General features: G+C 28.1%; 1 protein-coding gene across 1 annotated transcript; it reads right to left on the minus strand.

The window, feature by feature from the left end:
* Positions 1-1,127: 1,127 nt before the first annotated feature.
* LOC111042367 (alpha-tocopherol transfer protein-like) lies at positions 1,128-24,294 on the minus strand. The gene is given in 7 exon segments (XM_022326957.1): positions 1,128-1,165; positions 2,531-2,675; positions 3,332-3,442; positions 3,574-3,767; positions 9,019-9,166; positions 20,967-21,061; positions 23,271-24,294. Coding segments are annotated over 7 exon segments (960 nt in total). The 5' UTR covers positions 23,500-24,294.
* Between the last annotated feature and the right edge of the window lie 2,764 nt (positions 24,295-27,058).

Genomic DNA, 27,058 nt, shown 5'->3' on the forward strand with positions numbered 1-27,058 from the left:
ACTACATACAAAAATCTTACAAATTTTAACGATTTTGACGAAATTCGACAGAATTGTAACTTCAAACTGTCATCAAAAAGTGGTTGTTGACTTACACTCAACTTTTTTTTAATTTCAGTAATAACAATTTATTAGGAACTTAAGAACTAATATAACATTTTTAAGCTTTTTGGCAGAACGAAAATTTTTGTTATTTTACCATTGATTATGTATAGTCCAACTATAATCAGTACAATAAATGATCATATTATATTCCAATATTATAAAATTGCTGTGGCCATACACGGCGTCGTGGATAGGCAACAAAATGTTCTACAACTATCGTACCATTTTTCCGGTAGCTATTATGTTTGTGGAAGAGAATTAAATGTCACTATGACCATTTAACACTACTCATTCCACGGAACCATTTTTTAATACAATTTCTGGTAGCAGCAATAATTTTATATAGGTAATAGAATAACATATTATGTTAGTCTGAATTTTGAAAAATTCAAAGCACCAATCTCTACCCTGCAATAACAAAAAATACGTGAAAAAAACATCGAAAAATCCTATTTTCTCAATTCTCAAAATTATTTTTTGAAAAATAGAATAATATATTGTTATCACCAATCAATAATATAATAAATATTTTAATACCCCAAAAAAACTAACTTTAAACGTTTTTAAAAAAATAACAAAAAACATAAATAATTGCGAGTATTACGTGTTAATAATTCATACTTTATTTAGTATGTAAAATAGTATATTGTATCTAAACAGCACTATTGAAAATTGCATTAACAATTGTTCACTAAAAAAATATAACAAAAATAGTTACATACTACAACTCTAAACTTTATATTTTAATTATTATTACTTGTGTAAACACATTATTATAATTATAGTAAATTTGTTGTTTAACTACATAGATATTTATATAATATAAAATAATATTAAAACATAAGCGTCATGGATGATCAATGTCATGGATTTATTTTAAATACTTTATAATGTAAGATATTTATTAAAAATGAAATAATAAAAATGATAAACATGAACCAAAAATGAAAAAGGATAAAACTTAAAATTAAAAATATTATATGCGTAATAACAATAGTCTAACGTTTCAACGAGACTTATAATCATTTAGGATCAATGCAATAACCCAAGCTTTCCATTTCTGAAACAAAAAACATATTTTGTATTATTTCACACGATAAAATATTCGAAATCATCAAATTAACATTTAATATGTTGCAACTAAACGAACAATAAAAACAACTTAGTTAAGAATTAAGATGTTTATTCTCTTAAAAAATGTATTAGGTACACTATGTATACAATGTTAGGCGATGCTATGGTAGACGACCAACTTCTGACAATATATTAATATAGTATGATCAAAATTGGAACTGATATCAAATAATATTTGAATTGTCTTCAAATAATTAATAAACCCAATAACACCTGTTTGTATGTAAGTTTGACAGCGTGCTGGTAGTATTAACTGATGATGATTATTACAAAAACGTCACACTGCATGTCACGCCCTTTCATCTGTCATATTTAGTTTAAATTACGACCTACTCTTTACTCTATGAATTAGTTTAGTTATACACTGCCGTAGCGTGAACTACAATGGCTGGTTACCATCAGCAAAATAGTCGTATGGTTTCATTACTCTTACGGGGGTTTTTTTTATGCAGAATGCAAAATTACGACTAAAATATTAAGTATTTTAGAGGATATTGTTTTGCAAAAACAGACGTAATAGGTATATTATCAACTAAATCTTTTGAAATTGCAATCGATTAAATAAAATGAATTTATTTTATTATATAAGTATCTATAATACAGGTAGTTTTCCTTTCAATTATCGAAGTTACGTCTTCCGATACGCTCTCGCCATTGGGAGATATGTAATTTTAACAACGACTGAGTCACTGAGATAAATCCAACACCCTTCAGAATATGTGTACTTATATTTTTACGTAATAATCAATGCGTATTTTTGTGTACACTGTACATTTTATGCATCATAGCACATGGCGCACCAATATAACTTCAAATTATCCAACGATAACCATGCTTAATGCGTTAACAACACATTATCATAAATGTTTCGAAATGACTAAAAAGCATAATATACACCAGAGTAACCGCAAGTAGTAGTAATATTGCATTACTTTCAAATAATTGTCTCTTTTTAGAAAATAACGTGTCATTGGTTTTATGCTAATTATAAATTCATTATTCGTAGACGTTTTCGTAATATGAGTATGTATAAGTAAAAATAATACACAACGCTCGTGCTTTTAATAAATATTTATTACATTTGCTTATGCTTATTGCTTGTATTATAGCTAATTTACTGTGCCCAATTTAGACCGACTTCGACATAGGTACATCTATCTACGCAACAACATAAGTAGATGTCATTCAAACTGTTATAATAATTACTATCATGAAACGCAGACAATTAGGTTTCCAAGCTTTTTAAGGTCAATCGACAAACTGTTATTACCGTGTTATTGTAGGTACCTACCTTTTACTACTGCGGCATTGTTCTTCAAATTAATAAACCAATGTTGATAAGGATAATTCGGACGCACTCCGCCGTATACTTTTGGCAAATATTTCGGATCGATGTGCTTGTGTAAAGAGTCCATATTTTTACCGTGGAAAAATAACTGTAAACATACAGCACATTAAACTATGTGATAATACCAATAAAATATATAAACCCATAAAATATTCTATATATAGTATAGTAATTTGTATTTAAGAAAAAAACTATAAAAACATTCAAACAGACAAATCGCTGAAAATTCTTGTAAATAATAAAGAAAATGTATTGAATATAACCAAAATCCCGGTATGAAGCTTAAATTATATTATTTACGAATACCTACAGTTTGTCTTGTTCAACTCATGCATAATATAGTTATGGTGATTAAAAATTGAAAATTAGATAATAAATTATAATTGATCCAAAAAATTCTAAAGTTGAATAACAACCACAGAAATGTTTTCTGTCGAATCGCGATCAATGCTGATCATTGCTGTGCGGTGCAGCGAGTTAAGTAATCACCAGATTCGCCTACGATACTCGGCAAGCGTAGTTTGCTTGGATAATACGCATAAAAAATATATTACAATGGCAATGTTGATTGTCCGCAATTATATTATGATGTTTCCGATGTAAATCGAATCATCGCTTCTAACAATAGTTTTAACACGCATCTGCAGTATTTCAACCGTGAGACACAATTATTATTATATTATTTAGATTTCGTTTTTTTCAAGATCATCAAAAATAATACATAATATCGTAGTAGGTACGTACCATTTCGTTAACACGCTTGCCCAGAAGCGGCTTAAAGAGATTGAACACCGTTTCGAACACCCACGACTCATTGATTATGTGAATCGCGTACGTTTTCATCGGTATGGCATACTGTGGAATGGATGAAAATAATAATATAAAGTATATATTTGCGCAACACGGTTATAGTTGTAATATGTTAGCGGATGGTGTTATTTTTTTTTTCCGCCGACAAGGGTAAAAGCAATCAAAAATCAACGTACGACGATGAGGTCGAAAATCGTAGAAACGACTTTTGGCGTGATTTGGTAAGCGTGATGAAGCGTGAATCCGTTCATATCGAATATGACCACCCCGCCGAGTATTTGAGCCATCGGTTCTAAAATGCCAAGCTCTAACGTGGCCAGCGACGCTTTAAGTATTTCGTTCATGTCGAACTCGTTGGTGTTCCAATTACCTGAGAACATGTAATAACAAGTTATAACGAACCAAACATTTCACAAAACGTCAATTAACCGAGTATAAGGGTGTTAATATTATTATTTATCGCGTCCGAATGAAATTGTAGTATAGGTACTGTACTTGCTATTTTTGCTCCGTAAATTATAGTGAACCATAAGTACCACAAAACAATAGATTAACCCAAAGAAATAAAGCAACGATACCTACGAATGTTTTATTAATATTATTAATTTCCAAAAATATTTATGATTGTATAGCAGTATAATATAGGTACCTAAGTACAATATATGATCATATGTGTATTGTAAATACTACAATTTATTTGATAAGACTATTTGAAGATACTTGGACGGAAACCTAATTATTCGTCAGGAATTTATACAACAATGTGCTTTTACGTTTTAATAGTTTTTAATACTCTTTTAATTTTTTTACTTTATGTATTTTCAATTGAATAATATAAGCGTGGATTGGAGGGAAGCTAAGGAATAGGATAAAACAAGATCCTTCAACAATTTCAAGTTGATTAATACCTATCTACAATAGGTACCTATAATTATAAATATCTTATAAATAAGATAGAGTTGGTTTTATTTTCATTGTTTTCAGCAAAAAAACATGTACTGTTTAACAAAAACTGTAAAATAATTGAAGTAAAAAAAAAACAAAAGCAATATCTGCAGTGATAAATTTAAATTCATATTATGAATACCTACGTGTGATAATTTATTGGCTAATCAATGAATAATAATAAACATAGCGATGAAAACTGTTTTTTCTATTTTTAAATATTAAATGTATTAATCGTTTTAAAGATATGCCTATAAAATATAAATGTATGATTTGTGCCAGGTAACAATAATAATTATTTAATTAAGTCATAACCATTATTGTTACTGGTTAGCATACCTATCTATTACACAATAGTCTTATAAGAATAATTAAGATATTCAAACAATTAATATATAAGTTTAATTGGTGGTAGATTTATATATACAGGGTGATTCTCCAAGCAATCTCACCCCGTTTTTTCTTCAATAATGCAGTAGTTCAAAATCTGATTTTTTAAAATTTTTGAGTATACTAAAAAATGCATATGAGTGGTTTTTGAGTTATTTGACTTTGTGTTCTAACTTTCTAAGGATAAAATGTCCATAGTAATGAGTTTATTAGATATGGGGGCTATAGTGATTTGAAAATTGTAGTCATTTATATTAATTTATCGATATTAATAATAACACAGCTTATACCTATACATTATACATAAAATAAATAACCAATATGGAGATACCTGAGTTTACTTTTTAAAAATGTGTTTGCATAAAGTACAATTTTATTTATTCTAATAATTATTCTAATTTGTGTTAGTTAGTTTCAAGAAAAAATTCTACTTATTGAAGACTGATGGCCCCGCGTTGAATAAGCTTTTACATTGAGTTTTATTTATTTTTTTTTTTTAGTCTGTAAAATGTTATGAATTATGATTCAAAACTTGTGAAAAAAATTAATTAGATAAAAGTGGAGTTTTATTAGTTTCAATGTTGAAAATTATCAGTACTTACATAATTATCATTAATGTAAATCACGTTAAACTTTATACAGAGAAAATAAGGTGATATTTTTGTTAATTGAGTCCAAAATCGTTAAGATTAAAGTTCATACAAGATAAGTTGTTATTATAAACTTAATAAAAAAGAATTAAATTTATTGAACATTTTCATATAGGTAGGCACAGTTAAATGTGTTTGAAAATATTATAATGTATAAAATGTTAATAAATCTGTTAAATGTCAAATTCATTATAATTTATAAGTGTCGTCTTATTATTGCACATTATTTTCGCGTTTTTGAAATTCAGTTTCAGTATTCAACAATTATTTGAATACTTATATTTTTAACTCATAAAATGAATAATATTAAAATAAGACAAATTAATTTGCAAGATTCCAAGTTTGCAATTTTTTTGGTTTTTAGAAAGTTAAGTAAGGCCGCGATGAAGTATAAATACAATGCATCATTTTTAATTAGTAATAAGTTAAAGATTTCATAAATACATTTTAATTATTCAGAAGAAACCATATATTATTATGGTTATACTATTTACACACCCGTTAGTTATATAGGCCACTGAATTCTCTGCTAAGAACATGGTTAATTAAAAATGAAACAACTAACAAATAAATCTTGAAATTTAGTCAAAAGGTTTTGCCGAAAATTATTTATTTATCGTAAAAGTCAGTTTGATAAACTTCAAAATTACGCAAGTAGTTAATAATTCCAATTATAGTTGCATCAACTACAAATTCACAAGAGGGCAAAACTTATAATATTTTAATCCCTTCGCATATTTTTCCGACAGTAAAACAGCGCATTAATTACTAATGGGTACCTATAATACAATACGAGCAAGAGAATTATTAGTCAGTATATAAGCTTTAAATACCATTTGAAAACGCTGTGATATTTGCTACTATTAAATTCCTTTAAACTAGGTACTGCAGCTAATAAACGCGTAAAATGTTACAAGCCCAATCGCATAGGAATTTAATATAATAAGTAATTTCAACCACATTCATTTCAGTGTAACGACATTATAATTTGTTCGTTCGAACTTTAAAGTTTAAAAGTAAAATAATATAATTTTTGAATTTTTATTTTAATAATTAGTCACTAGATTGTTATTTTATAAGTTTTTCGACATTTGTATATTATGTGGCTTTTGGTACACATTCACAAATTATTATTAAGAATTATTAGTAGACTTGTTATCATACGACTTGTGGATATTATTGTGACCAAACTGCGATGACAACCAATAAGTTAAAATGTATTATTTATCTAAATGTGAGTTGCACATCAATGAATATTAATTGTTATGCATGTCATAACATAGATTATAAATATTATTGAATTTATTATATCAAAATATGTTTACTGTTCACACTTGAAGCATACGTCTGTAAAGGTACTATAGACACTCGTATAATGTAATTATTTGCCCACTAAGACGATTTTTCTTATTGTCTTGCATTTCATGAATTATGTACTTACTCAAGTACAATAATATTGTATTCTATGAGGTTCCAAACAGACAAAAAGACCTTCAAAGAATTGATATAATTATTATTATATTACCTATATATTACATTATTATCATTTGATGAAAGACGTATATTATAATAGTGAGCAAAGATTAATGACTATTCACATCACTGCAGGTTGCACTTTGTTCTACAATAATTATTATTATCTGCATGTACCTACGCCGAGGCAAAGTACCCTCGAAGGTTATCACTGTTGCCTGCAGATTTCCAACTTGTTCCTTTGTTGTTATGCATTTAGAGATGGGTAGGTATAGTGTGGTGCCCCTCCCAAATTGAAACAATTTAAATCTTTACGTCATACGGTTAATAATATTATTGCCTTGATTATTAAAGCAACATGTATCTCATATTTTTAACAAACCCGACCTTTGATTAATTCTTCGGGGGGGGGGGGGGGGGGAAATACACTTATAAACAATATGGGTATATTATATTTGGTACCAGTAACGATAAATAATAGTGTAAATAGTAAATACTAATATAAAATACATATAAACTGTGTGTACCCACCTACATATATTACTCGCAAAATAACCCTGACACACAAGGAAATCAATCAGTTGAAAGAACAGAAGGATCAAAGAATCTCGAAAAGAGATCAATTAAGATAAAACAGTATTTTAGATTTATAATTTTAGACAATCTATTTTTAGCATTATTTTAATAGTTCAAAAATCATCGTTTGAGAATAAAATAAAATTATATAATTGTTCAAAGTTGAAACGCCGGAATCTTGTAATAAAATAATTATAATATACATAAATAATATTATATTGATTAACAGAAAATTAATACTACGGATTTCACAAGCACGCGTTAACTATTTTGTAGAGTATTTAAAAATAAGTATTGGTAAAGCTTTGCGTCATCTACAGGTATAAAACCAGCAACTTTTAAATTTTAAATGTAATTCTGAAAATCGTTTGAAATCATATGAAAGAGATACTTTATAACTATATAAATAAGTACACAATACAGATATATCAACCGACGTTGATGTAGGTAATTAGTAATTACTGTTTACATCAAATACGTTTTTCCAAGGACCAGAAAATGCGTATTCACTATTCAGTAACTATATGCTGTACTGTTAAGTCTTCATGCAATCTAAAATTCTTTTAACAAACAATTATTTTTGGCCAATGTAGCATAATATTGTACCGGCATAAAAATATCCTTTATTGCTTTATACTCAATACGCATCGCCTAAAATGTTAATTTTTTCGTACTTTTTGTTTCAATTGTTTACTGATTGAGCATAAAATACATTTTTTTTATCTTTTATTGATGATACTACCTTTCTCACATTAAAATAAATTTACAAAAGTGTACTAACCTAAAATTGAATAACCCATACAGACATATAGTCGGTACTGTTTTATAGAGAAGGTTATGTATTCATATAATAAATGCTTATAAATATTATACTTAGTTAAGATACATGTAAAGTTATAAAATATAATTAGTATTTATTATTATGAGTTTAGTATGAGTAAGTTTACAACAGATACGAATAATAAATAATACATTAATACCTATATTATACAACAAATACTAGGTACCTGAATACATTTTCTTCTAACCTAAACAGGAAAGCATAGTTGATTTTGTTTAAAATAATCATTTATCATCACATTTGGAGAAAAAAAAATACCAACAAGTAAATGATGATAATAATATTACAGCAGTAAGTTTTAGAATTTTTTCTATTGACTGTCAACCGAATTTGCTAATTTAGCTGAATTTAGCTGAATTTTATGAGTAGGAACCACGACCACTGAACCACATTATACATCTCAAAGATACTCCTATATCGATTTAAAGTACTATTGACTATCCAAATAACATTTTATTACAGCCAATGATAATGTTGTGTAGGTAAGAGTTCGTTTTGTATACATAATATTTAATTTTATAATAGTGGGTATATGATATCGAGTGCAAGTATACATTCTTCTCTCGTAAATATATTGTTAATAATCAATTTTAAAAAACGTGTGACACACTGACACTATTCATCATACACGGCGAATATGAAAAATAAGCCGTTTCCATCTACAGTGCACAGTGTTCGTACAGTAAAAAATACAGATTGTGTCAAATTTTAAGTAAAAGAAAAGTTTGTTATAGAATTGTACATACCTAATTTATAAATTAAAATTCGTCTGCCAGTCTGTTCTTTATAAGGAAGAACACTTAGTACTTCTAAATCGGCTATGAAAGACAAATCCAATGGGTTTATTGTATAGTAGTCTGGATGATTTTCTCTAAATCTGTAGTAATTCACAAACTGTAACAAAAAAGGAAAAAACAATGATAGTTTAGTTAAGATTAATGTCACAAATTAAAATTAAATATAAATTAACCACTCTCCCTAAAAAAATTAATAGTTTTAATCTAGTTGAATAAAAATTTAAAAATAAATAGACCATCTATTATTATTCAGATTTAAAAACTATGTGTTAGGAAATGCAAATACAATATAGTTTTTTACTTAGTAATGCATAAACTATGTAATAGTAAAATTACAATTATTTCGTAAAAACTTCGTGTCTAAAAAAAAAAATTTTAAAAAGCTAATCATCAAACTTTTGAATTAGTACTTATACTAAATAGATACTGCGTTTCGATAGAAAGTTTAAAAATTCAATAAGATATTCAAATCAATATAAATTATTATTTTGTGTTGCGTCTACTAAATAACATTGGTATTACATCAATATCGGCATGCGACAGCCTAAAAATAAAGTCAAAACATAATATTTATTTTTGGGAAAATATAAAAAAGACTTTTGCAAAAGTAAATATTAATACGGCCAATTTGGTATTTTTAATGAAGCTCGTGCATAATATGTTTATTGTTTATTATAATATCACTTTACCTATCGACACGTCAACCGTTAAACCGAATTCAGTACAATAACGAACCATTCAATTTTGCGCAAAATGCATAACATTATTGTATCATGAAATATGCGTGATTGTGGTTTACATTGAACGATATTTTTGACCACAATTATTAAAAATTAAAAACTAGCTATAATATCCATTGAGTATTTTTGTAATATATATATTTAAGTAATATTTTGTATTAATTACAAAACACAGTTGCGTATATTTTACCAAATCGATCACATTATACCTATAAGGTACACAAAATATAATATTTTCACAACTAATTATGTTTTCAAACCATTAGCTACTATTTAGGATATCTACCATATTTTGATTATATTAGATTACAAATAATTTACGCCAATTATGACATCAAATAATCCGTTACTAATAAACTTCACTTTTCGCCGCCTATGGCTTCGTAATTATTTCACACTCGTTTCGCTTAAACAAACACAGTAACACGTGTAAATCAGCAAAACATAACCAATGTGTACCACTGCTATACTTGCATAGATATTTTATTTACATTATCTTATCAATATTTTAGATACTTGCCAAAATTTTTAAACAAAGACGTAAAATAAGCTACGTAATTATGTAACAATAAGCTTAATGAAAGCGCAAAATACAAAAATGTGGATAGTGTACGGTGTCTAAATAATAATAAATGATAACCTATAAACTTTATGAGTACCATAACAATTATTATTAATCATCAAGTAATATTTATACAACTTTAATCGGCGAGTTTAAACAGCCTGAATAATGTTTTCTGACAACTACTTCCTCCTAATTAGTAATAACACTAATAACTAATAAGACGTAATAACATGTATTTATGGCAAGAAGAACTATCATGGTTAAATGTATTATAAGATACAAACATATTATAAATGGTCTATTGTTAGAGTGTTTATTAAAAAAATTCAAGAAACATCTTCGAAATGTATAAAAGAAAAAGTTGGAACACTATAAGTCGGCCGAGGCTGCCCACACTACGGCGGTAACGCCGCGCGGTATAAACGAACTACATTAACGCGGCAAAACCACGATCTGTTCATTTTGGAATAATATACAACCAAAACCAGTAGTAGAGATAACTCTATATTTTAATAATATTTATAAAATTTAAATTTTAAATATTATATTAAAATACTGAAATAAGTATCTTAATAATAATATTATATATTTACACTATTTTAATATAACAATATTACGTATTTAGTATTGTAATTTTATTTGAAGTTAAATATAGCTGATATCGATTAAGTACTAAATCAAAACCTTAATATTTAAATAAAAAATATTGACACAGTAGTTAATTGAATACCAAAAAAAAAAAAAAAATATTTGCTTCAACTTTCAACATTTAAAGTGGAGTCTGCCGCGGGTGCGTGAAAACTTGTATTTATTTGGTACTTTGAGAAGTAAAAAAATAGGAAAATAACATGCGAATATTTACGCAACACCTACCACTTCGATAAAATCAATTTATTATATTTATTGTAATTTAGAAAAGAATAACCATAGACTTCAATTTTCGCCAAATATTTTCTATTCATTATACAGTTTTCAAAATATTTTGAAAGACATTTGAAATTGTTGACTATTTTAGTTTTATTTTTTATAGAATTTTTGATTCCTGGCCAAAAGCTCAAAAGTGTAATTCAAAGTTTTCTCTGGTTTTTCTTTTAATTCAAATACGTTTACTACACTTGAGAATAGTGATTTTTTAAAGCATTTGTAGTTCAAATAATGACGAAATTGGTTATTAAAACGAAAATAAACCGGAGAAGGCTATATGGTAGGTTCTAAGTGTACCTCGCCACTGAGTAGGTTATGCAATAGTAATGTAAATTTAAATTAAATGATATGTAAAGTACATCATACAAAAGCAATTTGAAAGGGTTGGTGTATCGTGTATCATATTAAACTATTAAATTAACTATTATATTACTATCAAAATTAGATATTTATTTTTCAATTAGTAATGCACCGGTATATTTAACTTTTTTTCCATAAAAACATCGTGTATAATATTATTTAATTAATAATTATATAATATACTACATTATCTATACATTATTGTCAATGACTCATAAGTCAATATAGCGTACCGTAGAACAATATTAATAGGTTGGTGGTATAAAAAGATTAAAATAAACTTTTTAAAATTTAATTGTGTATTTAAAATTTAAAATAATAATTTATATAACAGCGAGCAGATTCAGATCTCTGTGGTTAATATATTTTGAATAATAATGTAATAATTAAAAATCATTATGTGTAATCACACATTTTCAAGTTTTTTCCTGGTCGCAAACATTTGTATGAACATTCATAAAAAACAAATAAACTGAGAAATTATAAGAACCTTAATAATAGCTTAAAATTAGTCTAAATATATTAATAGATATAGTGATAATTTAAGTAATAAGTAATAATGGATTCTTTGAAAATGTGAACTTCAAACGTTTATAAAAAAACATATGTGTTAACGCTTAACTGTTTTCTTGATTACCAGTAAACAAAACTTATGTAAAATCTCGTGTTAAATGTCAAGCCTTATTTGTAAAAATTTAAGCTGCTATGCATTTTTAACTTCAAAATGATTTGCGAGTTGATGTGATTTTGACGAACTTAGTAAAATGTTTAACTAATAAAAAATGATGACTGTTTTTTGATATTTTTAAAAATATATCAGTAGGTACAACTTATAAAGATCATTGTATTATATTTTCAAACATTTTGACTTACAAACAATAAATAACCATACATACCTACCTAAATCGAAAAAAAAATGAATCAAAAGAAAAAATTATTGCAAATGTTTACAAATAATAGAACAAAGGAGCCAACTTCTTTAGAAAATAATTTTTACCACTAGCAATTTATATTATATATTATAAAAAAATGTTAGTACTTATACAAAGATTCGACTCATCCATTTATGATGACATACTTAATATCGAGGTAAGTACACTCAAAGAGCGTGTTAATCGGCTTATATTTAGTTATATGAATCTTATTATTTTAGTAAAGTGTAAATAAACCGAAATATGCCACTTATTTTGAGTGTTTATAAACATACATTTATTGTATTCTAATATGGTCATAAAAACTTATAGTTAGTAAAAAAGGTAAATCAGCTAAAAGTTATAATAAGGCAATAATTTATAGGTATGTTTAGTTAGAATAGAATGTATTAGGTGTAGTACCAAACAATACAATTTTAATAAATTTAGTTTTTCTCATCAAATTTTGCATAAGCTACCTACTCATATTTATTGCATCAAACAATGTTTTTCGAGATAGTAAAAACAACATCTCAAGTAATTAAAACTATTTCAATTAATAATTGCTTTCCGTTCCAAATAGAATCTGCACAGTTTTTAATAATGAAAACTAATAATTTATTTTGCTTTAATTATATCAGTAAGTTATTCTTCACTATCGACCAAGGAAATATGCTTGAAGAGTTTCAAGAAACTCTTGGCCTTTAAGAAATTATATTATGTTGGATGACTTATAATTATGAATTTATGGTACTTATAAACAAGTAGGTATATGAATACGTTTTAATAGCTCTTGAAACAATTTACGACTATTTTATAGCAAAAATATATGAATTATAATTGCATAGTTAAATATTATTAATTCCTATGCACAAAATAAAACATAGGTGCGCATTTTTTATTTTAATTGAATGTTTGAAACGCCTGCAGATTCAATACCTACTCATTTTTAGTTTTTCACACACACACACACATTTTATTTTAATTGAATGTTTGAAACGCCTGCAGATTCAATACCTACTCATTTTTAGTTTTTTGTTTACATCGGTTTCGTTTTAGTGCAACGTGTAACAGGTACCTATTACCTACTACACAGTACTACATTCGATTTTAAAACAACTTTTACTTTTACCTATATACAATGCACATTAACGAATTTGAACATTATGTTCCGGTAATGCATGTGCATACTAATCTTCAAGTCACGTAAAAACGAATTTTACAAATGCTTAGATATTTCACACACATCATCATAGTCATATTCAAAATTAAACTTTGGTATAAGTATAAAAAATTATTTTAGTAGCTATAAAAACAATAATGTAAAAAATGTATTTCCATCTTAATATCTACACATTTGTATTATAAAATTACATTTTTTGCGTTTCATCATAATCAACCTCGAGTTTTTATACGAAATTCAAGGTTGTTTGAAATGTTAAACATAACACACTTAATTAATGTTATAAAATATTCGCTGACATATAGTAATAGTGTCAATCACAGTTTGATGCTAAGAATGTAACAATAATACGTATGTATGAATTTAGACACATGTTTACATAGCTATATAGCTTATATTGTAAACATTTTTTTCGTTGGTATGGCAGATATCAAAGTAGGCACCTAAATATTTTTGAGCCATAAAATGCACATGAGTTCATTTAGATTAACATCTTACAATCGTTACATAAAAAAAATAAATATTAGATACAATTTTTTTTAGAGGACAACAGTATTTAAAGATAATTAACTATTCATTTATCATTTTATTAGTTTTACTGTAAACATAATTGTAAAATCAGTTATTTTCGCAATAAGAATATAATATGATTGGTAATCTATATAGAATATAGATTTATATAATAATTATAATTCTGCATATGCGATATATTTTGAAACATTTTATAATGTATATATTATCTTATGCATTTTTAATATTAATACATTTTTGAAACTTCATAATTTGAAAATCATGTAATTATTTTTTTAATTAGTATGAATATTTAATAAATAGAAAGAATATATTATACATGACATTATAATATTAGCATAATACTGTTTCTATATTTTGAAAGACAGTAATATTGGAACACTAATGATGTATTCACTATTAAAAATAAAAATGTAAAATACTAAATAGACGCTTTTAGATTTAGATTTCAAAACATTTAGTTTAAACATTTTAGTGTTTATTTAAACGAAAATAAATGCAGTTTAAAATCTATTACATAATTTTCATAACTTACACTGACCGCGATATTTGGTTCCATGCAAAATGTAATACCTATACTGATAAGCTGAAAACATTAAATTTGATGATTTCCGCGCAAACGTGTGCAGGGTATTATTCCATACGTACCCCTAACCGAACTAATCCCATACCAGAAACGATTTTTCTCAGTCGTAAATCGTGATACGAACCCCGGATCGGACATAATTTCCAATCGTCAAACAATTTTTCGTTTTTCGAATTTACCCGCATCGGCAGCAGCCGCTGCAGCGATCACGTAATGAAATACAATATAATAGTGATAATAGTGGGTATGGGTACCTATGATATACTATATACCTGTGCATTATAACACAGAATATTATACGACACGGCGCCTATGGCGTATGATATGTTATTACTGTCATTCACTCTTGCTACATCCTGTACAGAAATAAAACGTCCCGTTCCCGTTAATAGAGACGCGGCGTGTGCATCGTAAAAGAAAAAACGTAAATCTGCGCGGACCGCCGGGGCACACAACCTCTCTGCAATAGCGTTTTCCTTTCACCGCTGGAAAGAAGAAAAAACGCGCTCACACACACACACACACACACACACACACACACACACACACACACACACACACACACACACACACACACCTACCTATAACATTATACACATAATCATATATATTATTATTTATGCGCGCGGTGTACACCGCGTTCTGCCACAACGCGTGCGCCAACAGCGTTCATATTACGACACCCGTCGACGCCGTCGCGTATAACAGGTGTCGTTTCTCCAAGATACGTACAAATTATTATATTGTGTACGATGACGTGCATTATACGCACACACACAATCTGCAGCGTTCGCGCGCACGCTTTGAAGACTGTCCGCCAAGGATGTCGAGAGGCTTACATTTATTATATTCTTTCTTTCTTTTCACATTCACGTGAAATAAATTTAGGTGATAAATCCGCACATTTTGATCTAATCGAGTTATATATTAGTGTGCGCTACCACTTTTATCAGTGTACGTATATGTAGATAATACACACAACACGTACCCATATAATAATAATAATAATAGTAATAATAATAATAATAATAATAATAATAATAATAATAATAATAATAATAATAATATAATCGACTCGCTCTAGTCCGAGCGTATAATATTATGGTCGTACAGCGTTCATTGCTCCGGCTGCGCGGATTGTGAAATTTTTGTTTTTTCGCCGAGACTGTATTTTTCAAATGTCCCTAATGGCTCAATATTGTTGCGGTGATTGTGCACCAAATTAACCTATGGAATTAAGAACGTCGAGGTAGACACGAAAACCGTATATTATAATAATATATTACACGCACACCGACACCGAATGCTCTAGAAACATCGTTACTTACTGCACGCACGTCAATTTCATTTATCATGCGGTAAGACTACATGTATAGTAGTACCGATATACACTTATACAGACAAGTAAACTGATATTTTTATCTAAACAGGGCCCGGTCTCCACTGAATGAAAAACTAATCACAAGCAAATATACCCGGTAAAAGTGTATAATATAACAACACCAACTATAGATGCATAATTTCATGTTACTTATATTACATATTTATTGTATGTAAATAACTTCAAATGTCTTATATACTCATCCACAGTAGATACCAGATGAAATATGATGAATGGAGCTAGAACTATAATATTATAGTATGATATGCATTGCGATATGTGTTTGATTTATTATTAAAAATGCGACTCCATAAAAGTTAATCAAAAATGATTTTTGTTACTCCTGAAATATTGGTGATCTATCTTAAAATATTTGGGATTACTACGCTAAGAATGTTTTGAAAAGCTGTTAAATAAAAAAAGTGCCCACCGTTAGTATTCTTAGCTATCTTGATGAATACCTAACTAAAAATATGTTTATATTGAAATATTAATATTCTATTTTCGTACCTTATCATTTTTAAATATATTTTTTACCAAAAGTTTTAGATTTTTTTCGAAAAACAGACTTCTCCTAAATATGAAAAATTAGCTGCAAAAAACATATTTCAACATTTTTTTGGCACCGACAAAACGGCATCATCACAGTAGCACTTATTTGAATGGCCAATAATATGTTCTAAAAGGTTTCACCCTAATAATACGCTTACCTAGGTTATTTTAATATATTTAAGATGAACTAATGTTGTGCTATTTCTGTATCAGGTGTTATTTTTACAGAGCCAATACTAAGACGCATGTATAATTTGTTAATAGTTATTTGATTTAAGACATAGGTATTTTAAGACATTCACGTTATTGAGAAGTATACATTTTAAGAAGTGTATTTTATGTAAGTACACTCGAAGACAAATCAGTCTTAAAGATATATTGACCCAAGTATATCCGACTATAATAGGTATATATTTCTTATGGACAACACGCCGACTTTGGCATTATATTCAACAACAAGTAGACTATAATACTCGAAATACTGCAGTCTGCAATCATCGTAAACTACGTAGGTGCATTAATGCATCCGAGTAAAATATTATGAGACTTATTGAAAAAATATCGAATTCACTGAACACAATAATCATGATTGTATAGCAGACCTAAGATAAATAGAGGCTAACCCTAGACCCTAGTTCAATTGAGAATCTATGGACAATGATATAATTTTAAATAAAAACCGAAATGATGACGTATTGTTGACCGGAAGCGGTGAAGCGAGGTAAACGTGTACGACCGTGATGTGTGACGATCGCTACAACATAAAAAATCTTTACAATCTACTCCGGACGTTATAACCAAGCGGATATTTCCTTGTTTCCTAGTTTCCGACTTTACAAAATAGGTAGGTATATAAAATACTTGGCCTCAGCCTAGATACTGAAAATAAGTAATAACTAATGACAATGTAAATACCTTTTGTCACAAAATTATACAATATTATTACAACATTCGGTACTTTTTGATTGAATCTGTAGTTTATTTTGTTGTTGTTTTTCTTATTTGGTCTTTCTTAAAAAACAATTAAACCACATAATATTGATGATACAATATTAAGTCCATGTTATCATATTAAATAGGGTTAAAGTATAAAATATAAAATATGTATTATAAAAGATCCGAATATATAGGTAAATATTGGATTGTTCGACAAATAATTAGGTGTTCTAGGTATGTTTTTTTTTCACAATAGAAAATATTTCGATGATACTACGTAGCTATAATTCAAACTTGAAATTTACGACATTCAAATTAATTGTCATATTTGTTATGCCTACCTACTCAATTTTAAAATATGACGTAAGACATAATCGGAACAATCAGTGTCTAGTAATTAACGTTTTAAAAATACAAATCATTGATGGTATATTTTTTCCACTAAACCTACTTTCGTTTTGTTTGCTTAATAAACAAATAAAAAAAACCAACAAAAATCGTATCAATTAGGTCGGGTTGACTATACGCTCAATTTCGTGGCCGTTGTCGTTTTCCTTGAAATAAAGCTTTAATATGTAAACATACGTAATAGAATACATAAGTATTAAGTAGGTACAGAATTTAATTCACCAATACCGTTTTTAAACTTGGATAAATATGTAAGTACTTAAAAGGGTTCCAGAGTCATCATTATTGATAATATTATATATTTATTATTCAAGCTCTGAGTTTGTTCATGACCCATTCATCATATTATACATATTACATATACGAAAGAAAACTAAAACGGTCGATAATTGTTTAACACTTTTACAATATTTTTATTTCATACAAAACATAGTTATCAAAACATTTATGCCACACAAATTTCACCATTTTTGTTGAACATTATCAAACTGTAAATAACCTTATATAATATATATATATATATATCATAGACAATATTTTAAAATGAATTCAACATGTCAAATGGTGAAATCAAAACACATAAATCAATTGATCCTTCAATCCGTTACGCAATTCGTTGGGTACAGTGTTGGTCATGTTTAAAAAAAATATATTATAGATGTCAAAAATCCATAATAAGAACATGCAATGTATACTCATTAAAAATCTTCTAAGCTGAGCAACTGATAATTGACCATATTCAAAACAAATACAAAAGTAAATATACCTTATCATTTTTTCTTGTATAAATATTATAATATGTATTTTATATTTATATTTAGTATAAACTCCGAATATTTAGTACGATTTATAATACGAAAGGAAACACATAGGTATAGGTAATCTTATATATTGTATATTAAAGTCGTGACCATTTTCGGCAGTGAATGATGAGTAGAAAAATGTTCATGACAAAACAAAAGCACGGAGTCCTTACACCGACATGGCCAGATCACGACTTATTTGATGGTGGATGATGGGTGGTGGTTGAAACAAAGCGTAATTCTAAGATTCTATAAGCATACGTCGATCGGACAGTGAATTGTAAATGCAAAGGGTTAGATGATAAATCAACAATGCACAAGCTTTAATATAGGTACCAGACATTTTTTTTATACTATTATGGTACGGGTACCTCAGTATCCAACCAATTTTTCTTATACTTAAAAACACTGGAAAAAAATATTGATGACATTTTACTAAACAATTAAATGACATTATTGTGGGCACCACGCAGGTACAGGTCAACGATAATTTTTTCATGTGTCCTTCATATATTACTTATCTATCTGTCTTTCATAAGACACATTATGAATTATAGTACATTATTCACTACGCATAGTAGACTGGCTACCTAAAGCTATAATATAGGTAGTATCTATTAGTGTATTATTATTGTTTTTCTTACTCCTGTTTAAAGTCTACCTCGAATGGCATAACTTATGAAATCAGAGACTAACAATTTACACAAGATAAGCAAAAACAAAAAAACGACCTCCGATGCGTCAAACATCAGTAGCTATTGATCCCGTAGAGTTCCACAAAACAATAGAATCATTTAAACAATGCTATATTGTTGAATTAAATAGAGGTGGATAATTTATAAACTTGTAACATATTAGTTACTGTGATTCAATTGATAAGGTCCCATACCTATATATTTACAATCTTAAGTACGCTTAGTATACTTTTTTATATAGTTAAAAAAAAGTGTTATATAATGTGAATTATAATTTATAATAATAATTATTATTATTATTATAATTTACAACAATCTATAATTAATCCGCGTAAAACCAATAATAACATTTAATATTTTTGTCAACATTTGATATGTTTTAGTATTATTGGCTTTCATATTTATAAGCTTTTGATCTTAATTACTTACTCCGTAATAAGTGGTTAACGAATAACGGTTAGAGAATATTCACTACTTAACTATTTAAATATATGATATTACAATTCATAATATTGCACATATTTTATTACTTAGGTAATACAAAAATGAATTAATATGAATTGGAATTCTGTAGACTAATCAATAACATAAATGTATTTATTAATAGGAATTAGTAATGCAACGTATTGGCTTATTTAAGTTTTTTTTTGCCAAGTACATAATTATAAATAGCCATGCGCATAGGTTAGAAAGTACTGCAAAACTATAGGGACAAAATTATAAATTCTCACTGACAAAAATGTATAAAAATATAAAATTATATTACTATTTTATGTTCATAAGCAAGTGTTGTATTTAATGTATATAATCACAATAATCCTTTGCATTAAAAAATAACTATTAATACTTTCAATGAAAATTTAGACCATTAATTTTTATTTATTTGATGTTAAACCATTAAATTCAAAAGTTACAAAGATTCTTTATTGAGTAGAACTATTTGGTTTAACAATGATTTTACGTGCTTATTTCCATTATATTTACTCGGAAAACGATAGCAAAAATCCAAAATTAATCTTCTGCGAGCTTGACTGAGAATCGTTTGTCGAAATCTGCATTTGATGTTCAAATTTTAATCATTAATATACCTACAACAGTATTACTTTGAAGTGAAGTATAAGAGTGGGAGCAGTAGCTATTACTTATTATAGGATTATAAATTTATAACATGTTTTTTAATATAATTTAGTTTAACTAATTATTTTGAATCACTTTAAAAGTTTTTCTAAGGGGCAATTAATTGATTTTAATTATATCTTAAGTGGACTTATTCATAGCTTATTTTCAACTACATATTGATTTAATTTCTTAAAATAACTTACTAGTTTGTATGTAGCATTAAGTTTGAAATGTCGAGCTCTTAAAAACCGCAGTAGAAACTTTTCGTCCATCCTGTGTGGTGTAACATCCCCTTTCTCTGAATAAAGGAAAAAAATAACATTAAGATTTCAGTCAGAATTTTACTAAGGTAAACATCAATTAACTTGAACTCTGTATAATTTATTATGATTATGAATAATTAAAGATCACAATAATTTTTTTTTTTAAATATTTTTCTTCAAATATTTTAATTGTTAAATATATATGAAAATTAAATCGAATATAAATCATTTTCTTCCTACATTTATACATTTATAAGTTTGAATTTTCCTCGTATCTTGAATACATCATTATTAGATTCGACATACCTTCACAATAATTACTGATTAATGGTTATTTTTTTAATTCTTATTATCAATTAAAATAGTAATATATATTATATAATATTTAATAAAGTTGATTTCAGGTTAAATGTGTGGAAACACTTTTAAAGGATACTTATATTAATAAGTTATATACTAAGCTTTCAAGATGGTATATAATAAATATGTATTATATAATTAGATATTGTGTATTGTATAGGTAAATTATACTTTATGCTAATTATTAACATCACACGTTCACATTGGGTATTTGTCTTTGAATTTGTTTCATTTTATACTGTATTATATTTTATTTAGGACCAGCCAATAGGCAAAAAAAATGATAAAAAATATGTATAATTCATTGGTTTGTAATTATCAAATAGATTAAATAAATATTTTTTGTACATATAAAATGTATATACAATTACGTTGTATTTAGGTTTGGATTAATAATAAATTATAAACTGTATTATGTTATATTTTTAAATTCATTTTGTGTTTCATACATTATTGCCTTTATAAGATTCTATGAATTATTATGCAAGTAAATACAAATAGTTTACAATATGTGTCTATGGTATTGAATGTATCCGATAGCAAATATTCACAATTTTTATTCGATTTCAGTATTGACATATTGTTAAGGACTTGAATCGTTTAAATTAAGATATAACAATATATCCAGCAGATACAAATTATACACATTTAAATTTGAATCAAAACTAAGAATTCCGAGGATTCAAATTTTTTACTGTTACATTAATTTAAATAAACGATCACAATAGTCAATAAGGGATGTAATATAAACATAAAATGTAATCATAATGTAATCTTCGATGTAATGAGCTTAAAGTTATCGCTGAAATAATAATGAATATTGATAGTTCTAGTAAATTTGGTAATTTAAAACGGAAGTAATATCGTTAGTATAGAGAACACTTATATTTATACTATGCGACACATTTCATGTATATATTATATATTATATTTATATTTATCTGTTTAGATACGACATGTAATATGTATATATTACTGTGATATCTGTACAGCTCCGAACATAAGTAAATGTAACACACATAATATGTATATTATATATTCATCATAAATGTTTTGAACAGGAAACGGAATTAAGACTAATTCCGGTAAACCTTGTGGAAGCTTCAGTCGTGCCCATAAGGAACAATGCAAATTCGCAGGATAAGATTTTAAAGATCAAGGGCATTTGTGGTAGGTAAAATATAAAAACCAGTTGATACCATGATATAATTTATATTACCTAGTGAAATTATCATTTATTCCATGGCAAACCAGTAGTTATTGAAATGTAAATTTCACCTATGTAATATTATATGGACGCCAATGACCAAGACTCAAAAATATTACAAATTAATAATTTACATTCAACTTAAATATGTCCTATATTACGTATTCAATTAAATATGTTTTTTTATCATTGATCAATATACTCGTAATATAATATACAAACAAGTACGATAAACTAATTTATGAATAAACTAGAAAGCCCCAATTTTAATGTACAAAATGAATATAAAAATTGTATAACTCATAAAAATGAGTAAAATTTTCAAAAAATTGTTTAGAACTTCAAAACTTTTTTTACCTCTACACTCTATGATATGAACTATAACACACAGATAAAGTATGAAGTACGATTTTTCTTTTAAATAGGGTCTGTGCGAGATCATTGATTTCAAAAACAGATCGTATCGACAAGTTCTTCCTGTCTTAGAAATGAAGTATTGTAAGTTTATTTAGTGAAAAAATCGTAAGCTTAATAAATATATGACTCTGCGCGGTATACTCCTATTAGTTTTCTTTGGCACTTAAACACCTATTTTCTAATTTCCACTCGACAAATTACGTCGACAAAATTAGCCGCTTGTTGAATCGAACGAAACGACTGTAAGGGTAGATGCTCACCGTAAATCATGTCTTCGAGTTCGGCCACCAGCCTGGTCCTGGACTCCTCGGTCTCGCCCACCCGGACTCGGCCGTACTCGACCACGTAGTCCGGTAACTCTTTCACGTCCACGTCCAGGTCGGCCAGCACGTCGGGGAAATCCACGTCCGTGCCGACGGGTTTGTGGTCGTCGACGACGACGGCCGCCGGGGCGATCCGTTAGCTGTTGGACAATATGAGCTGCGGCATTTTCGGGCGCGTTTTCGTCCGTCAGTCCGTCCGTCCGTCCGAGCGTCCGTGTCACGATTGACTGATTACTGTTGAGGCGGGCACATGAAATATCGCGTAGCCGGTTGCGCGCTGTTGCTGCTGCCGCGCCGCCGCCGCCGTTCGCCGAAACAACGGTTTTGTGCTCGAGCAAAATTATATTAGTGCACTGCGTACCTGCCCTGTGTAGGTACAACGCACGCGAGCTATTATTATTATTATTATTATTATTGTTGTTGTTGTTGTTGTGCGTGTGCGTGTGTGTGTGAGTGTGTGTGTGTGGTGTAAATATATATAGGTTATTTATATGTTATGAGAACACTGTCAATGTCGTCCGTTCAAGGCCGCTCAACTCCGAACGCAGTGCGAAATTACTATGATATAGGTGGGCTACGCAAGGCGATCGGGCGAAACAATTAAAGGGGAAAACGAAAGAAGAAAAACCGACGTCTGCCGTGGGTGACCTACTCGACGGTAATTAGTAGGTACGCACCGATTATATTATATGATTTGGATTTTTCGCGACGCGCAACTGCAGTGCAGGTTCTTGATTCTTTGATCAGCTCCTTAATTCGAACTACCTGATTAATATTCGATACTAAATACTTAATATGTGATACTATGAAAATATTATCAAAACAACATCATCGAAATAATATCGCTCTATTACTGCAATAATTATAAATTATTATAAATCTATGAGAGAACGTAAAGGGACGACGGTCTGTCGGCGAATGCCAGCGGCGCGCGGTAGTGACTGTGACGACGGTCGACGACTACAACACGATCGTGCCTGACAACATGTGTCGTTTTCGGCGGAGGCTGTTGTTGCTATCCCGCCACAGCGTTGCATCACACGTCGGCGTTGCACAACTCGTGTGACGGACAGCGCAATACATTTTATACACAATAATATATTATTATTACATATTATTATAATGATAATAATGATAATAGTAATAAAAAAGATAATGATATAAATGATTTCACTCTCTCGCCGACGAAATCGTAACACGCTCCGCAGCCGTGACAGCGGCGGCGGTATGATGTGCAGTTTTCCGGTTTTCCGCCCATTAGACGGTGTAGGATTTACCATCATTGAAGCTGCAACGGGTGCATCGAACTGGGGCCCGTTGGTTTTAGGGGTTTTCACTTGTTTATGTAACTATACCTATTAATATTCAATTTTTTTATAAATTAAAAAATAATAATTGTAAATAATAGCTAATACTTGAAAAATAATATATTTGATATAATATTCGCATTATGGTTATAGAATAAAAAACAGTTCCAGATCACATGCCCTATATTACTATGGACATCTGTAGAAGACATTGTTGTATATAGGTATTATCAGCGTATGATTTTAAAAACAAATATTATATAGGCATATAGGTAGGTAGGGATATAAGTGAAATTAGCACAGGCCATAAATATTTTGCTGCATATAATAAACTTAACAACTTTACTTTGGGAACAAAAACTTAAAACCATAAAATACCTGGAAATTTACATTATTAAAATTTGAAAACTATTTATCAACAATTTTACCTGTTCTTATAAGGCAACTTCGAAAGCAAATTAAAATTAAATGCTAAATATTTTTTTCCCATATGAATTTAATACATAATATGTGTTATGTCATGAAACTATGAAAGGATAACTGTTAATTTACACGTAGTTAAAAATAGATAAAATATTAAAATGAATGAATACGTTTTTTTAAAACTATAAAAAAAACTGTGAATAATATAAGTACTAACTCTAAATGTGGGTCTTACCTTGATGCCTGCACGTTATCCTCGGACAACTTCACTAGGTACATTCAATAGTTAAGAATCTAAATTAGGCGACCAAAGTTAATTACTTGTGTAAAAATGTATTTTATTTTTAATCAGTTATTTTTGACCAACTTATTTAATTATTAACAATAAAAACACGCTTTTATTAGCTACGTATAACAATTTATAAAAAACTTGTAGAAAAATTATATCCGTTAGATACCTAACATTTTTTTGAAGGTAGCTATATAGTAAGTTATAACCTATATTAAGTCAATAAAACTATATATTCACATAGGTAGATTTTATAATATAGTATCCACATGTCTTTGGAGACAAGTTTATAGGTAAGGGTAAAATATATATACTAAAAACTGCATTTTGGATCGAATTTAGTTAGATTCAAATTACACAAATATAATAAAAGATTTACAAAAATAAAAATAAAGTTTCAAGTATCTTCCTAGTTTATTTGAGATTAACTATGCCTAATGAAGAATGAAGGTCTCTGTGATCAAAATATCATTTTTGTACCTATATTAGCTATATTATCTAATTTTAATTCTTGAGCAATGAGTGATACAATCGATTTATACATCGTAGGTAAATGAAAAATGTACAAATAAATTTAATCATGTCAACTAGTGGCTATGAAGGGGTCAATATTTTGCTGTGGGCCAACTGTCTTACAGATAGAAAACAAACCTTCTTAAATTCCTTTCCCTAAATTCCTTTTTTTGTATCAAATATTTTAACATTGAGTAACTCTGAAGTAATTACACTTTGTTACTACTACTGTATGCTTAATAAATTTAGAATAAAATAATTCAATTTTACACAAAATAAAGATATTAATTCATAAATTACTTATACATTTTAAAGCACTGTAATATTTAGTATTTTACTATTGTGAAAGTATGGTGTTTATTAAAATACATTTTTACAGCAAATAAGAAATAAATTATAGTTAAAATTTAAAATAACAAACTAAAATTAACATAGTTATTAGTTGTATTATCTATAAGAAATGTTTAAGACATCTAATTTTCTTACAGAACTACCCCTAAATTTGAAAATCAAAGAATTGTTTAGACTAATTTCCGCGTATACAGACACAATAAATCAAATAAAAAACACATGTATCATTGTAAAATCAATTCATGGATCTCTGCACTCAGGATCTGAAACGTTATCAACATTTTTATTATAATATCTTTATAAAAAATATTAATTTTTAATTTGTTTAAACTTCCTTTATATATAATTCATAAGCTTGGGTAAAAGCTGAAGTGATCCAGGGTCCTAATATGTCAACACAATTTCTTTGTTAATTAAGTTATAAAATAAAATTTATAAATTTGCCATTTGGATATATAAAATTAAAATTAGTATTTAATTCACATACCTATACCGGCTAATGGCTATACCTTTCTGTTGCCCTAGGTACAGTAGGTCCTTAACAATCATGGTCCAACGGTATTATTCATTATTTATATTAACAATCAATCAAAACTTTAAGAAAATCTTTATTTATTATCATTACTCAGTAATTGCTTATAGAAATAATCAATGAACAGTGACCAATATTTCACTAAAGGTACCTAATGAAAGTAACTGGTGTCTATTATAATTTTTTAATAATTTATGTAACTAATTTATAGATATCTAGCCACTGGCGAAAGTATGACAAATATTATGCACGCTTTTGGAATTGGTAAATCAACTATATCAAAAATAATTTTAGAATGTTCTAATGCATT

The sequence above is a fragment of the Myzus persicae genome, unplaced genomic scaffold (genome assembly GCF_001856785.1).
Source record: "Myzus persicae strain clone G006 unplaced genomic scaffold, MPER_G0061.0, whole genome shotgun sequence".
Classification (NCBI taxonomy): domain Eukaryota; kingdom Metazoa; phylum Arthropoda; class Insecta; order Hemiptera; family Aphididae; genus Myzus; species Myzus persicae.